At 43.9% G+C, this 17,063-nt stretch overlaps 1 protein-coding gene across 2 annotated transcripts in view; it reads left to right on the top strand.

Annotated features, from left to right (window-relative positions):
* Positions 1-13,251, top strand: part of MICAL3 (microtubule associated monooxygenase, calponin and LIM domain containing 3) — a 167,793-nt gene extending 154,542 nt beyond the window's left edge. For both annotated transcript variants that reach the window (XM_071551272.1, XM_071551273.1), the window contains 4 exons: positions 4,715-4,780; positions 7,090-7,189; positions 8,142-8,215; positions 8,300-13,251. In XM_071551272.1, the coding sequence (XP_071407373.1) occupies positions 4,715-4,780; positions 7,090-7,189; positions 8,142-8,215; positions 8,300-8,484 (425 nt within the window). In that variant the 3' untranslated portion in view covers positions 8,485-13,251. The remainder of the gene's footprint in view (positions 1-4,714; positions 4,781-7,089; positions 7,190-8,141; positions 8,216-8,299) is intronic.
* The last annotated feature ends 3,812 nt before the right edge of the window (positions 13,252-17,063 follow it).

Below are 17,063 nucleotides of genomic sequence, written 5' to 3'. Positions count from 1 at the left end.
TGATCAGTGGAGTTTGACTTACCAACCTCTTTTGGATGAGTCCATATTTTAAACACTGATTTAAAATTAGAGCTTTTAGTATGCCTGATAAATGAGGGATAAAAATTGTTAGTAGAATAAGAATTTCTAAAGTGTTGTACTCTTAGATTGTGAGATCAATTGCCACATAATGTTTCAGTGGAACTGAAATTAGCCTTGGAGCTGGATTTCCTGCCCAGTGCTGCGGTTTCCAAAGCACACTAATTAGTCAGCAATATAGAATTCAAAGTCTTTGGATGCAAAACTTGCAAAAGATGTGATGTCATTTCATCTGTGGTACATTTGTTCAGGTAATTTTAACTTGCAGGGGCTCACCACTTAGAAATTGTCACAGTTCTCATAGGACACAAGAAGGGAATCTGTGTGAGCTGTAGCTTGGGGATAATGAGGTCTGCCACCCCAAACTTTCTGCTGTGCTTTCTTCATCCTGATCGATAGTTTTGACCACTGTGCTGCTGATTGTGTAGAAGTGTCATGTAGCTACAGCAGAAAAGGACAAAACCAACCTTTAAACAATAGGTAAATGAAAATGAGAAAAGAAGACAACAGTCCAGTGTATCTTGTGTAACAAAGACCAGCATACAGTGAAAAGGAAGGCATATTTTCACAGCAGTTATACAACTTCTAGTCCTTGTTTAGAGGAGGCTTTGGAGCTACTGGTGTTTACTCTTGGCCTAAGTCTTGGTTTCCACCACTGTAGCAAAGTCTGAATCTCTCAAGAGTACTAAGACAAACAGGTCATTCTTGTCATGGCTGCACACCAGATTGCCCAGAAAGATCTGGGAAAGGCTTCTTTTCACAGAGGCAGGGTAATTCCAGTCACTTTATTGATGGGATGTGTCTGGTCTGCAAGGCAGAACTTCTTTTATCTGTCTAGGATGCTCAATGTGCTCAGGAACTGAGGCACAGTCCTTTCCTTAACAAGCAGCCCCTGCCTCTGTGCCACACCTCTGCTGGGCAGCAGCTTGGGCTGCTGAGCTTTGCTTCCAGGGCTGTGCACAGTCAGGAAAGCTGGCCTATGGCACTGGAAAGGAACAACCTGTGATTAACACAGCCTGTAGGCAGGTGTGCCTCTCCGATGAAAAAATGGTGACTTTCTGTCTGGAAGCTACAGGCACACCTTAGACACCTGCTGGCAGCACAGGGGGAACTGAAGAACGGAGTGGCCACAGAAATGGTTCTCCTCGTGCCTTTCAGCTCCTTCCAGATGAACTCCTTCAGCAGGTGTTGCTGCTGCCACCAGCACTCTTTCCATGCTGTGGGTGAAGACTCGTGTCTCCAGACCTGGCCTGGGTATTTTTGGTGTTGAATGAGACTTAAGCAGAAAGGGGTTGGGTTTGTTGGGTTTTTTTTAATTTGCATGACAAGAGGGGGTTTCCTATCTGGCCCTGACTCAATGACCAAAAAAAATTGTCTTGCAGTGATGATCTTGTTTTTAATTTAATGAGACCACGAGATGGTGATTTTTCTTCTCTAAACAACAGTACAATAATACTATTTCCTGTAGGATTGGTAATGGCTTTGGGAGAAATAAGAAGCTGTGTAAGGGTTTCCATAATGTAATCAGATGTGTGATAAGGGCAAGGTAGATGAGACAGTTTTTAACACCATATTGTGAACTGAGTCATTGCACAGTTCTCCTTCTTGATAGTACTGGACAAGGAGTTCAGCCTTTTCCCAGAATTGTCCTTCAGCATACTTACACACAGGGACAACTCTTGCTGTGAAGTTGAATTATTTTAAATTAACCTTAGCAGGAATGTGAATGATCTGATGATACATTCGCTATCTAAAATTACCGTCTGCTCCAGGGAAAACATTTTCCATTTATCAGTTGATTTTTTCCCTCAAATTCTTTGTTTCTGAAACAGTTAAGAGGCCTTTTCTTGAAAGTGTTCCTCTGAAGGGATAGGGAAATATGTGACAAAGATTGATTCCTGTCAATGAAAAAGCTTTCCCCGTTTCAGGATGTACCATAAAATAGTTATTCTCTCATAGTTAGAAAGTTCCTATTTCAGTCTGCTCAGAGTCCATACTTCGTGCTGGTACTCTTTATGAGCAGGGATGGGGAGGCAGTTTTCATGGCTATCACCTTAGAGAAGTTTTTAAAAATATATTTAAAATTCTGCTGCATGGTATGTTTTATAATACTTGCAGCTTCAGATTATGTCACTTTCTAGGGCATAATTTTCACAGCTTTAGAGAAGCATTGCAAGGCAAGTTTTCAGGTTGTACTTTGCTCTTTTTTTTGCTGTTAAGGACCTTCAGTCCATAAGGAAGACTCCTTAAAGCCTTGCTAATCATCCTGCTTTGAACAGAAGTTGTTTTTAGAGCAATTGTAATGATCATATAACCTGTATTCACTAATGTAAACTCTAATTTATGACTGAAGTAGCTGGAAAGGATCTTAATTTTACAGGTTATGTTCACTATCTTACTGAAATGGAATGTCAACATTTCTAGTAGCAGGACTATTGTAGATACTTGGACTTTGTAACTTGATTCAAGGACAAATTTTCCTTGGACAAGAGTGGGAGGGTAATTAAGAGCAAAGGAAGAAAACAGAGTTGTGGGATGAGCTCTGTATTAGTCAGCTGCTGCGTAACCCCTGTGGCTTTTCACTCGAGATCAGAGATGGTATCCTTTCCTAGTATCAGACCGTTTGTTCACTGATGACAAAACTGGTAGTTGTGTGTCAGTTTCACAATGATATGAAGATGATTTTAACGTATTGGGTATGTATTTTGAGATCACATATGAAAAGCTGGGAGTTCCTCACCAAGTGTATGTATGTCCATGGTTTGAAATTTATCAAAGACCCCACGCCCCAATTCTGAATGAAATCTCAAACCCTGAAAAATTTAAGTGGATTTTTCCATACAGTTAAATATCCACCTCCTGACACATCCCCCCTCCACAATTGGAGTTAGACCAAGTTACAGTACTAAAACTTGTATGGAAGAATTAATGTTGAATAAGATAGGATGTGAAATACAAAATAATTCATAAGTATCATGCACTAAATGCTCTGCTTTGTGTGGAAGCTTATTCTTCACAGTGCCTGGTGTGGTTTGGAGTTTTTCTTGTTTGTGATTGCTTTTGTAACCTGGTCTGTGAAATGGCAATTGTAGGAAAAAAAAGCCTTAGTATTTTTTCATTTTAAATGAGGAAGTTTGAAAATTCAGAAGAACTATAATTAAGGTCCAGTTCCTGTCAACTAACGCTGGTACGATGCTTTATTTGTAACTGTCCTTTGGCCAACTGTGGCACCTCTCCTAATGTCACCCCTTCCTGCTCCAGTACAGACGTTTCTTCCTGTCTGAGAAAGCTGCGCTGCTCAGTCACGGGCTTTGAAGCTGGTGTGCTCCCCCTCTTGCTCCAGTGTGTCCTCCATGTGCTGGTCTAGTTCTGTGATGGTCCCTTCTAAAGCCATGGGTAGTCTTGTTCTATAAAGCTTTCTCTGAACCACATATATCAAACTCTGCTGACTTTTCCAAAAAAAGCATTATTCTTACCATATTATTGTTGTGGAGTTTATGCCTCTTCCCAGCACAGAAATGCCTCCTCTTTATGAATGCAGTTGTGCCCTGAGAGCAGTAAGTGTTCCATTCTGCTCCTCTGATGTTTCAGGCTCATCACCTCCCTGGTGCATGTCCTCCTGTAACTATTAGTGACATTGGTTATTTCCTCCTGTTTATCTCTGTAATGTTAAGTACAGTTGAAAAGCAAATTCTTGGTGTTAAAGCAGCTGAACCTTTTGAGAGATGAGAAGTGTTTGTCCTTCAGTGTCTGACAGAAAAGATGACAAAGATTCAGTAAGTCACCAATACTAAGAGGAATTGTAAGCTTTAAAATGCTTTGTGAAATGAAAACATCAAGGGAGAGCTTTAAGTTTACTATTTTAACTCTGCAAAGACCTCAGCTGATCATTGCCCCTGTAGACCCTGATGCGAATCACTTTTTTATCTGTGTAAAAGCCTTTGCCCCTCTAAGCACAACAATCCAGTTGAGTACATGTGTACTCACCATACTTGGCACGGCAGATCCTGGCAGGCTGGTTCCATGGTAATCGGATTCTCCCTGTGATGTTCCCTGTCTGAAGACATTATATTCCATTACAAAGGACACTTTTACCATCAGTGGATGCTGCCACGGTGATAAGAGCCTGGTCCTGATAAGGCTTTAAGGTAGGGTGGCTGCTTACAGCTGGTGTCTTACACATGCAGGCAAGACTTACTGTAACCCTGCTTGAAATTTGATGTTATCAGCAGGAGCTAAATATTCATCTCTGCTAGTCCTAAGATCTGGGTCACAAACTTTTTGGTTAAAGACCATGCAACTGAAAAATGTGCATTAGTTAAAATGCAGCAACAGTAACCTCCTGCGTGGTATCTGTACAGCTCAGTAAGAGTTCACTGGTACCTCAGTCTACCTCTTGCCTGTTATCTGTGCTTTTTAGGGACATTATTCATCTGTAGACTGTATCCCTTGTTTCTGCTTCTCCATTTCTTGTATTTTTTCTTTTCTTTTCTTCTTGTGTTTCCTTTCTATCTCACTCTTATGCTTTTTGTCCTTTGCTTGTCTTTTATTTCACCCCTTTCCTCCTCTTCCGTTCCACTTCCAACTTCCACTTCCTCTCCTGCCTCTTCCTCTTCCTCGTTTGGTCCTATTGAAGTTGAGCCCAATGCCGGGACACCACGTCGTAGACCTCTCTCCTTCTGCCCTTGCTGTGCCCATGAAGGTAACGTAACCTCACACTCCCTGTCCTCCTTGACCACAGCTGGGTTGTCATAGCAGCACTAGTCAGATAGTGAACACAAGGTCCCCATCCCCAGCCTTCTCTTGCTGTGTCCCCAAACCAACCTTCTCTGTAGCAACCTGGTAACCAGCTTCTCTGAGCCTGTGGCAAGTTATTAAAGGTACAGTATCCCTTTGGCGAGTCCCACCTGTGCTAGAGAAGGTGTAGTGACTGAGAGGGACATTGAGCAGCAGCTGTGGCGCCAGTAATGTCACACTCAAAAGTTTCTATATTCATTTGCTGGCTTCAATTTCTCTATTCCTCCTGAAAGATGTTTGGAAGGTGGGGTAAGGGAAGAAAATCTGTTGCCTTAAATATGGCCTTTTAATTAGCATGTAGGGATTAAAGGAATACTGTGTCTTTATAAGGACTGGTTTGCAAAAGCATCCTTGAACTTGAACTTTAAAAACCAACAGACCTTAAGTTAGACCAGTTTTCCCTCATCTGTCTTGCTGAGTGCATTCTTTAACTGTTCCAAATGGAGTTTACTGTAGAGTTTCCATTGCCAAGGCATGGGGAAGGGGTTGTTTATGTGTGTTCATGGTGTAATTTTGCTAACCACTTACCTGCTTTCCATGGTGCTCCCTCACATCAGTTGTCAATGCTCCCTTTCCAATCCTCCCATTATTCCTCTGCTCATTGGCTGTTTAAAAATACTTACGTATTTCATAGGTCAGTAGCATTGTGTTTTTGGCTTTTTCTTAGAGACATTTGTTTTTTACACATCCTGGCATCGGAAAGGAAGGGGAGACTTCCCAGTGTTTTCATGGCGCCACAGCACTGGACATCTGCATGTACAGTCTCCCTCTCCTGCCACCACGTGGGCATATTGTGCAGAGATGCTCAGAAAAGAATGCTTGGAACTGAGCCACACGCTGGGACAAAGCCCACAGAGCTCTCTCTCACGGTGGGACAGCCGGGTCTGGGATCACCCAAGGGCTGCTATGACAGGTTAAAGGCAGGTGTTCTCAGCCTAGGCTGCAGTTTCCTAGGAGTTGTAGGCTCTCCCTTGTGCAGCTCCAGGGCAGCACTTCTGTGACATACTGAGGATGAGGCAGGGCACGGGTCTGAATTATCTCACCAGGAATGTGGTATTGGTGAGGTGTCTCACTGAGTTTGGACAGTAAGATTGCTGCTTCATTGTTTTAGCATCAAATGGACTATTTGAGAGCTTTTGTTCTTGATGTAGAGAGTGTGTACTCATGATAACAAACACAGACAGGGCTGTAGTTACTTTGGGATGCCTAGGTTACATGCAGTGCAAGCTGATAGGATGTAGTACACCGAAAGTGCTGTTGAGCTCAGTTTGAGCCCTTGCTCCTGCATCCAATTCCATGCAGGCAGGAGCATTGCTACTGTCCTTGTTGGGGTCTGAGCTAAGTCACAGAATTCATCTGCAGGCACTTCAGTGTGGCATAAGTGGCCCAGACCAAGAGCTTGCCCCCGGTAAGCTTTTGTGTTTGACAAATAGCAACAACAGAAGGCTTTAGGAACAGCTTTCTGCATTTATTCCACATGACTCCTGACAGATACAAGATTCACCAGTGGATTACTGAGTAAATTTAGAAGTTGTTTTTAAAATAAAAGGAATTCCAGCTAAGAGTTCTGTACTAGGTGGCCAAGGCCCGAGGTGTTTTTATTCTGCTTTGATGTTAGCAAATGGGTCTGGGAGTTCTTTTTAGTGCTGATGTGCAATACAGTAGAATTAGTTTCTGTATTCGCTGTACAGAGGGGTTCTTAAAAAGGAATAGATACATGTGGCTGGGAGGAGCAGTCAGAAAAGATTTATTTATCCATTGAATAAAAAGAAGACGTTAGTTTTTGGCTAGTAAAAGAAAATCATGAGGACATGCAATTGAAGAAAATAAAGGTAAAACACATGGAGTGGCAATTGAATCCTTTTCTGATGAGCATGTTTAAGTAGCTGGCCTGAGGATCTGTAAAAGTCTTCTGATGAAAGGAAAAACAAATGCTTGGGGCTTTCTACAGTAAGAGTGAGGAAGAAACAAGCAATCACAAAAAAATCAGGAAGGAAAAAAAATTGGGCTCCAAAGAGAAGAGAATCCTTTTGGAGGTGACTTCCACTGTACTGTGTACTGTAGGCAAACTGAATGGACCCGGCTTGGGAGTGCTCTGGCAGCATCTTGCTCGGCTTTCTTTGCACATTTTGCCCCATTGTTGTTTTTGCGGTTTGGACTTGTCAGGATTGCAGGGCATTACCTGAAACACTTAGCAGGTTTCTTTTTTGGCAGGCATGGGTAAGAAAGATGACCCCAAGCTGATGCAGGAGTGGTTCAAGCTGGTGCAGGAGAAGAACGCCTTGGTTCGCTACGAGTCGGAACTGATGATATTGTGAGTGAATGTGGAAAAAAATGGGGATTCTGTCATAAATAGTATTGGAAGATCTGTCAGTATTGTCTTCCTATAGGGCCAGGAGGTCAGCAGCATCTTAGGCTCGTTTGTGACTGAGATATGAATCCAAGTACATTTCAGAAGAGAGGTAGAAGGAGTAATAGCAGTAAGCAATAAAAGTTCCAATTATCTGTGCACATGCAGAAGTACAGATATGCGAGTCCTGCTCAATCTATTGTATTAAACACAAATTGTTTATGCAACTGGTTTGAGCTATGCAGAAACAATGTGTGACTCCTTCTGGTTTTGGTAGAGTTTGCTTTTAAGCATAGCCAAAAGTGTTAATTCTTTGCCATGTGGCCCTTCTCTGCCTGTAGTGGGACTCCAGTGCCTCTTATTTGGGCTCAGGGGATAAAGCTTTTTTCCTGTTGATGAAATTGATAGCTTTCTGTATTCCCATGATGCGAATTCACTGAAATTAGTTTCTGAGTATGTCAGCTCACCCCAGCAGTGTGGAAGCTTATCACCTCTGCCTGGAGCAGAAAAGCCCCACCGTGTTGTCTGCATTGGCATCTGAAAAGGACGTGGCCTGACACGTCCTTAGTTAATAAGTAACTTTGTTTTTACAGTGCAAAGTAGCAGAAGATACATAGAGTTATTGCAGATTGTTTGTTCTTTCATGCTGCTTCAGATTTAATCCCACCTATAATCTGCTCTATTTTTGGTATTGCACTTTGTATTGAAAGCAAAGAATCTGAAATGGTGCAAGTACCATTAAATCTTTTAAAAACACAGTTACAACTCTTAAAACACTTAAGATATATTCCAAAACAGGTTGGCGAAATGCACAGGAGATATCCAGAGAGGGAGCAGAAACTGAGTGTGGGTATGCAGCAATGTATGCAGTATTTTCATATACCCAGAAGGTGGATTTCTGATGTTTCCCTTTCAGTGCTCGGGAGCTAGAACTGGAAGACAGGCAGAGTCGATTACAGCAGGAACTCCGCGAGAGGATGGCAGTAGAAGGTGAGAGCAGAAGGGACTATTTCATGGGTTGTATGTGTGTATTTCTAGCCCTGTGTATGCTGATAGTTCTTGATATCTCTGTAGATCATCTGAAGACAGATGAGGAGCTCTCGGAGGAGAAGAGGATCCTGAACGAGATGCTGGAAGTAGTGGAGCAGAGAGATTCCCTTGTGGCTCTCCTTGAGGAGCAACGGCTTCGAGAAAAGGAAGAAGACAAGGACTTGGAGGCAGTCATGCTTTCCAAAGGTTTTAGCTTGAACTGGTCCTGAGCTTAACACATTTACCTCTGATGGTCTGTGTTTCCAGTTGGCCTACCCTGAGTTTGCCAGAATTACACTGATAGGAAGATGTTGAAGGGGAAACCTCCAAAGGGTCCGACAGCATGCAGGGATTTGGTTTGAACCACTCAGAAGCCTTTTGATAAGTGTGTTGGTTCCAGAAGCTTAAGTTTTACATGTCTGCAAGCCAAGCTGAAGAAATGAGTTGAGACCGTGGAATCTCCTTTAGGTCCTATACAAGGGACTGTATTTATGTGTGTGTGGTAGGAGGGAGAGAAATAATCCATGTGTGGGGAAGGAGGTTAAGGGAACAAGTACCCTTAACTAAACTGGATTTGTGTCAGTCCATTCCTTCCCCGGTTTTACTACACCAGTTCTTATAAAAGGGAGGGAAGTGGCAACCCTCCCTGGAAAACCACAGCAGCCTGTAGCAGTGGAGTCAGCTGTCCAAGAGAGCTCCAGAAGCCCAGGGCAACACCTTCTTTGCTTTAGTCTTCCTCCCCACCAAAGAAACCTGCAGTTGATCATTATGCATGGATATGAAGAAATACAGGACAGAGAAGATACTGCTAGTATGTGTGACAGAACTCTCTGCCTCCTGGTTTTTAGAGAGAAGTGGGCATCAGTGGACTCTCTCCCCATCAAAGCCTCCTAAATCTTCTTGTGGGGAACAAGGGGAGAAGAAGAGAGAAGGAAGATGCCCATCTGCTTTGCAACACACTGGAGAGACAGCTACTGCTGGCCTTAGTCTTCATGGCCACAGCTCAGAGGCTGGTGGGCTTCCTTGTTCTGTTTTCGTTGTGACTGTTTTGACACTGGAAAATACTGCTGTGGGGCAGTGGTAGGTGTGTGCTGGGGCAGGGGTGTTCCCAGGCAGCATTCCCTGGCTGTTAGACCCCTGAAAGGGAGAAGCCCTTAAGTGACCGAACCACCATTAAGACTTTTCAGTGTTTTTATTTGTTTTCCTCTGTATTTTGTTTTTGCACATTGGAAACAAAGCTTAAGACCTGCCTGGGCCCTCAGTCACTTTGACCCTTTTATGTCAATTAACTTATTTTTTTAATACTTGAAAGAAGATTCATTTTTGTATCTTTTAGGAAAAAAAATGGACGAGTGATGAGTGTGTGTGCCTGCTGCATTCTACAACTTCCACTTCTAAATTACTGGACGTTGTTACCTGTGGCTATTTATTAGTGTTCTTATTAATAATTTGATTGTTACACTTATTTGATTGTGGAGGGAGTGTTTTAACTCTGTTAGAGAAAGACACTACTGCGGATTGGTCCCTGCTTCACAGCAAGGGCAGCCTTTGTGTTCCCATGGATGCATCCTGCCCTAGGAGTTTTCCTCTACGAAAAAATCCTGCGCACTCATGGAGTTTAAGAATCTATTTGTGTTCTTAGCATCCTTTTCTTCTGCATCCCAGATTCCCTCTTTTAGACTAATAAACCTATATTTATTTAAAATTTACATTTTTTGTAACAAGAAAGCCAAAACGGTGAGGTAGAAATATCCCATATGTCTCTTTCTCACTGAAAGAGGGGACCCTCACGCTCCTGAGATACAGCTAGAGAGACTTCCATGAAAACAAAAATAGCACATTTCCTGCTGCATCTGTTAGAAGAAGCTCCTCTTGGCTCAGCTAGTGAAGCTGCTGCTTTTCAGCCAGGAGGGTTCTGACCATAATCACACACTAACCGATGAGCAGGATATGCACTGAGCAATTCAGCACCATTCACTGTTCCACAGATTCCCTGGGCAGACTGTGTCCTTAACTTGCCCTGCAGAGCTGAAACAGCACTGTGCGTGGGGTAGGTCTCTAGTGCTTCACACGATGTGTTAAGAGGTTTTCCCACCTTGGGATGCTGACTATGTTCTTTTCTTGTTAAAGAAGTACTAAGCCTGCTTCCGAGTGTCTTTGAGAAAGTGTCCCATTCCCAAGGACATTCGTACAGAGTACTGACGTTTTCAGCTTGAACTTACACCACTGGTGCAAGGCACCCAAGCAGGGCTGAACATCCTTTAGTCTTTTCCCTGGGATATAAGTTAGCATGGTTTCTCACTGTTGGCTCTCTGCTTCCTTCAGAGAGGTGTCCTGTAAGCCAGGGTCTATGATCTGAATTCCCCTTTTGACTTGGGAGGGTAGCTCAGGCTGAGGGAGAATGGGTAGGAGTGTCCCCAGGGACTCTGGGCAGTGCTGGTTACTGGCTGTGGAAACGTGTTTTTTCCGCCTGAAGTGTTCCCCCTTTATTCCCCCTGGTGTTTTCTGCTAAGGCATTACAGATTAAATCCAGATGCTAGTGAAGCCGAGCAGACAGGCAGACGCAGTGCTGCTTTATAATTGTGCATGTTAGCAAGTGGTCTCTGCTGTCCTGGAGTGTCAGCCCACCAACAGGATGTGCCACAGACAGAATTCCCCCCAGCTGCCGGTGCAGGTGCCAGCTGCCCAAGTCAAACTGGCAATGGTAGTTTACATAGTCTGCATTGAGGGGCCAGTGGAAGCTGGAGCAGAGGAGAAGGGAAGAAAGAGGGAGGCTGGATAAAAAGTTTATTGTAAATGGTCTTATGTGGAGAACTGTCCTCAGTCCATTTGATAGTGCACTGGGTATATGGACCACATCTAACTTGTAACGAAAGGTCATTGAATGTGAGCAGTAGAACAGAAAAAAGTCCTGAAGAAGAAATACCAGATCACTCCTTTTCTCTTGCGTGCTGGGCAACATTGGCCAGATCTTTGCAGTGCTGAAGAGTGATATCACTTGAGGGCGTGATCCCTTACGGCACCGGAAAACCACATATTCCAAGCCCAGGCTTGTTGGGATATGCTGAAGGCCTCCAGCAGTGGGAATGAACATGAAGAGCTAACATCGCACACACAAATTAAAAATATATGAAAGGGAATGTTAAAAGGCCTTTTTATATCAAAATGGTTGTAAAAGGCACAACTTGTATTTGCTGTTCAGTTGCACTTTAAGAATATGACTTGCATATCAGATACTGGGTTTTTTTACTATCTGAATATTTTTAATTCAAATTTTGTATTTTTAAAGCTGAAGAAGGCTCTTGTGACCACAAGATTCCTTATTTGTATCAGAATCCAAGTAGGATGTTCTAGCTCTTTGTGCTGCCCAGGTGGGCAGCAGCACGTGACTCAGCCATGTGCATTCAATGACGTGTGTCCATTTCACCTATGAGGAGAGCAGAAAGGCCCTCAGCTTCCAAGAATTGGACACTCAAGGATGTGTCCCTGGGTGACACGGTCCATACCAGGGGCTGGCTGCTTCATCCCTGCTGCAGTAGGTAGGAAGAGAGCCAAGCTTGGAACCTAAGCTGTGTTCGTTTTGAAATGGGCACACTGAGGATGGGGCAAGCACTTCAGTCCCCTACAGGGAAAGGAGGGGGATACCAACTTCCTGAAAACACCCAGGAGGCAAATGGGGTTGAGGGAGTGAGGACTGCCAAAACAATTAATCTGCTGTTTTCACAGTACATTTTTTTTACCTGTTCTGTTCCTTTTGACCATATTCTCATTAAACCTCACGAATGGCTGTAAAATCCTGAGCTTCAGAGAACTGATGTGCGGGGAGGTGATGAGACATTTCAGCTCCAACGTTCAGACATACTCCTTCTTTCAGTTAACCATTACCCCATGGTCTCACTAGGGCATGTTACAAACTGCGTTGCTGAACATATTTTAGAGCAAACCGTGAGTTTTAAAAGTCTTGTCCTTCTCTCTCTCCGTCTCTGCATTTTATGTAAATATTTGTTTGTGTGTAAAGACACCAGTGGATCCCTGGGGTACCCCCAGGGTCAAGAATCTGAGTTTTGTGCAATGCCTAGGCCTCTCTTAGAACACGGTGCTTGCATAGACCTAGTCACCACATTTGTGTGCACTCTGGTGGTTTTTAATATTTTTATACATCCTAATCCTGAATGTTATGAAGTATTATAAGTGGTCTAGACTGCATGATCTAGAGCAGCCAGCAGTTCCGTTTTGTGAGCAGCTATTCCTAAAATGTTCACAGCTACACCTTGTTTGGTTAACATTCTTTAAAAAAGAGTTTTCAATTAAGTGTTTACACTGGACACCAGTGGATGAGAAAGGTGTTGCATTATAAAATCTCCTGTGTACAAACTGAAAAGCCACATATGGTTTTATCGGAATTTCAGTCATCACTGTCTGCAAGAAAGAGAACTCTAAAGTGTACTAAAAACCAGCCTGTATATAGTTCACAGAGAAAGAGATTGCTGGCTCTCAACTGTTGTACAATAACAGAGGTGAGAAGCTTTCCAAAAGTTCCTGCTTTTGGATTGCTCAGAGTACCACGATAGGCAGGGCAGCAGGCAGATGAGGGTGTCACTGAAAGCAGATGTGAAGAAGGGGAGGATGCCATGTTCTGATGGCATTGCAGTAACTTAAATACTCTGTATCTGTGCGTGCATGCGTGTGTGTGTGAAGTCTAATCCAGGTGAAGGGATCTGCTGTGGCATCTTCCCTTTCGTATGAAAGTGAACTCTGATATTCAGATTGTTCAAGGCTTTTACGGTTGGCATGTATGGAGTGTTAACAGAAAAGCGTATACCCTACCTGTACAAAACCAACTCTGTTTCAACCTGTTTTCTTCTGTTGGGTTGTGTTTTATTGTTTGTTTTTATGCACACTTGCTTCGTTGGTGTTGAGATTTTAGCACCTCAGATGGCCAACTGAACTAAAAAAAAAAAAAAAACCACACAAAAATAAAATCATTAATTATTTTTTCTTTTTTGTTGGTGGAGTTACCGTTTGTTTCCCTTGCATTCACTCCGGTGGCTGATGATTGAAGAGGAAGCTGAGAGCTGAGGGAAGTTGATCTAGAGATAAAAACCTAGATGTTAAAAAGCCTGGCTTCAATTTCTCTTTTGCTGGAACACTCTGAGCCCCTCTGAATTATGAGAGACAAACAAATCGATCTTGATACAGCCCAAATATATGTTCCTCCCTTCTCCATATTTTACATTATTTCTTCAGATTCTCTGCAAAGACAAGTTACAGTAAATAACCAAAAAGGGGGATGAAGGTAATATAAACTGAGTTGTAGAAACTAGGATTTAATCTATATAGCTGCAGCTCACTTCCTCACCCTGCAGCACCAGCCTGGACATTGCCACTGGTGTAGCAGCATTCAGCAAAACAAGGAGAGAATTACACAAATGCCTCTGTCCTGACTGTGTGCCTTTAAGCTTCCACCGCTCCATGCCTGTCTCTCACCTGCACTGTGCCAGCTGTGGAAGATGAGCTAAGCAAGGTGCAGCTCTGGAGCTCTGCCCCTTGAACAGACTGGAAGGATTCAAGGGTTCAACCTCAACAACTTTAGAGGCAAGAAAAGGCATCTGGGTATCTGTCCTGTATCAAAAATAGCGTGGCCAGCAGGCCCAGGGCAGTGACCCTTCCCCTGTACTCTGCGTTGGGGAGGCCACACCTTGAGTGTTGTGTTCAGTTCTGGGCCCCTCAGTTCAGGAAAGAGATTGAGGGGCTGGAGCGGGACCAGAGAAGAGAAACAAGACTGGTGAAGGGACTGGAGCACAAGTCCTATGGGGAGAGGCTGAGGGAGCTGGGGGTGTTTAGCCTGGAGAAGAGGAGGCTCAGAGGTGACCTCATCACTGTCTAGAACTACCTGAAGGGAAGTTCCAGCCAGGTGGGGGTTGGTCTCTTCTCCCAGGCACTCAGCAATAGGACAAGGGGGCACGAACTCAAGCTCTGCCAGGGGAAATTTAAGTTGGAGATCAGAAAAAAATTCTTTCCAGAGAGAGGAATCAGGCATTGGAATGGCCTGCCCAGAGAGGGGGTGGATTCACCATCCCTGGAGGTTTTTTAGCTGAGATTGGCCATGGCACTGAGTGCCATGATCTGGTAAAGGGACTGGAGTTGGATCAAGGGTTGGACTTGATGATCTGGGAGGTCTTTTCCAACCCAATCAATTCTATGATTCTATGATTCTGTCTTCTGTTTGGAAAGGGCTGATGTTCAGCCTCAGTGGTGGGTGCTGGGTCCAGTAAACAGCTGGAGCTTGGAGCCTGATATAGTGATATCCAGCTAGCAGCACTGCTGTCAATAAGGACACTTGAAAGAAAAGACTTTGTGCCCTTTTTTTTTTTTTAAAAAAGGCAGAAATTTCACACAGGATGCTGTGGGGAAATCCCAACCGGGGAAATCCCAAAGAATCCCCAATCTTTCTGCTCACTCAACCATTCTCCAAACAAAGGATAAACCGTGGTGTTCCTAAGGTGGTGTGATTAAAGCAGACCTATTAGGCAGCAGGAGGGGGATGATGGGCTTCGGATTTCCCCTTGCCTGGAGGCTGGGCTTGCAGGCTGTGCTGCAGGTGCACAGCTCGGGCCTTCCTTTGTGCGGCTCAGTAGGGTGGCAGCTCTTTGAGGACCTTTCAAACCCTATGATTCTTCCTGTCCTTTTGGTCTCTTGCCTTTAAATAGCAGTGGGGAAAAAAATAGTAGTGGGAGAAAGCTCAGGAGGGGGATCTCCCTGGTGTCAAAAGGCCAGTCCACAAGGATTTCTCCCCTGATGTGAAAAGAAAAATGAATGTATGGAAAGCAATTGCTGAACTCTGGGACACAGGAGGTCGGCTGCCATTCATAGCTTAGGAGAGCAGCCTTGTGACACTATTTAATTGCACTGTAAACTTGTTAGTCCCCAGTCTCAATTAGGGACCCAAAGGTTCTGCTATTTTATAAACTATACATGGAACAACTGGTCTCTTAGGGAGAACTTCATCTGTTGCTTGCTTTAGCAAAGAGCACATCCTGCACGGAATAGCCACGTGTGTCTACGAAAAAAAACACCAGAAAAAGGCCCTCTAACAAATAAACCCCGCCCCAGGAGCCCAGCGAGGTGTCAGCTGCTGCTTTGCCTTTTCATTGATAACGAAAGTAGCTGGCCCTTTTCACGGGTGGTGTCCGTGCCCTCGAGGCTACCTCATTCACCCGACGTCCTTCCCCTTGGCAGAGAACCACAACCCTCCTCCAGCTCGCTGGGAGGAGGGAAGGACATCACAGAAGTTACCAAGGTGGGAGGGCGAGTGTGCCCTCGGCTCTGAGGAGCACAGGAAGGATGTCAGTGTGCTCATTAAGTAGCGTGCAGAGGCTCTTTCTGGCAGCAGCAGATATATATTATCTTACACCGTCCTCATGCCTGTACTCAGCCTGGATAAAGACAATGAATGTAACTTGTCAGGAAAAATAACTAAGGGGAAGTCATGCCCAAACAATGGCTTCCCTCACGTTTTACATTTTTGAAAATTCCTCACCACGAGTGCTGTGACAGCAATTAGCAATTGTTGCTTACATTAGCAATTGCATTTTTAAGTCCTGCATATAAGAGAATAAAAACCTAATCCTGTGAGGATGCTACTTGGCCCACCATCTCTAAGAATTCAAGCAGAGCCTGTGTGTATCTTCCTCCTTTCAATTCTAAGGATCAGCAGCAACAGAGCAATTACCAGGGAAAAGGATCCTGCAGGTGGTAATGGGTGAAGCAACAATGCTGGCATGTGGCTGCATCTCTGCTGGCGTTGTTCTTCTGGAGAAGCAGAGAGAGGGAGGGATCCTCCTGCTTCATTTTATGGGTGTTACTCCAGGGAAGCAGTGAAGTTTCTTCCTTCCTTAGCTTGTATCCTTCCATACAGCGCTCAAAATAAGGAAAAAAAAAATAGCCCTGTCCTAACCAAGGTCCAAAAAAGATAGCATTTTCCCGTGGCACCTTGGGAACAGTGTAAATGCCTGTGGATAGCAGGAAAGTGGACACATTAGTATTTCGAATCTGTTCTGTGGGTGGTGCTTTTCTGCTTGTCTAAGAACCAGGAATCACGTGGGTTTCTGTAAGCAAAAGATAACATCTCTTGTTTATTATTAACATTTCCTATACAAATATATAATCTATATTACTTAAACACCAGAATCAAAAAATACTTAAAAACTCCACAGGCTTATCTCAAAAGAAAAATACACTTTGGGCAGAAGGGAGAGAGTGTGTCTTGCCTACTTTGGGCCAGCAGTGCTGACTCTGAGACCAAGCTGAACAGTTTGAAGGAACAAATTTTTCTTCATTTCCTTGGAACTTAGAAGAGTTGGCAGATGGCACTTCTTTCCCCCTCCATCATTCCCAGCAGGAAGCCACCTGATGGGGCGGCCCATTTGACTCAAACCTGAATCAGAATCGGTTCGGTCCGTTTTGTTGAGAGCCAGAAATGTAAAAAAGCAGTGTATGATCAGCCCCACCCTGGTCAGGCACCCTTGGTGCGGCACCGAGACTCCACGTGTGCAGAAGAAAAGTGTTCCGGGAAGGAAATCTGTACCGACTACCAGGTAAGTATTGCTTTAAACAGAACTGTGTTCAAGTGTAAATAGAAATTAGTTTAAGTAGGGCTACATTACTTAAGTAGGACTATATTACTGTTAGAAACAGAATTAAGATTTTGCTGAAGCTGAAGGAACTGTAAGAGGATAATTAAGGGGTAATTAGTTTCCACCGTTTTTTCCCACTTTTGGTGGGGGGTCTTGGGTGGGCGAACTGGGCC

Source organism: Pithys albifrons, chromosome 3, assembly GCF_047495875.1.
Source record: "Pithys albifrons albifrons isolate INPA30051 chromosome 3, PitAlb_v1, whole genome shotgun sequence".
In the NCBI taxonomy this organism is placed as follows: Eukaryota; Metazoa; Chordata; class Aves; order Passeriformes; family Thamnophilidae; genus Pithys; species Pithys albifrons.
This window is presented reverse-complemented; position numbering and strand designations above follow the sequence as displayed.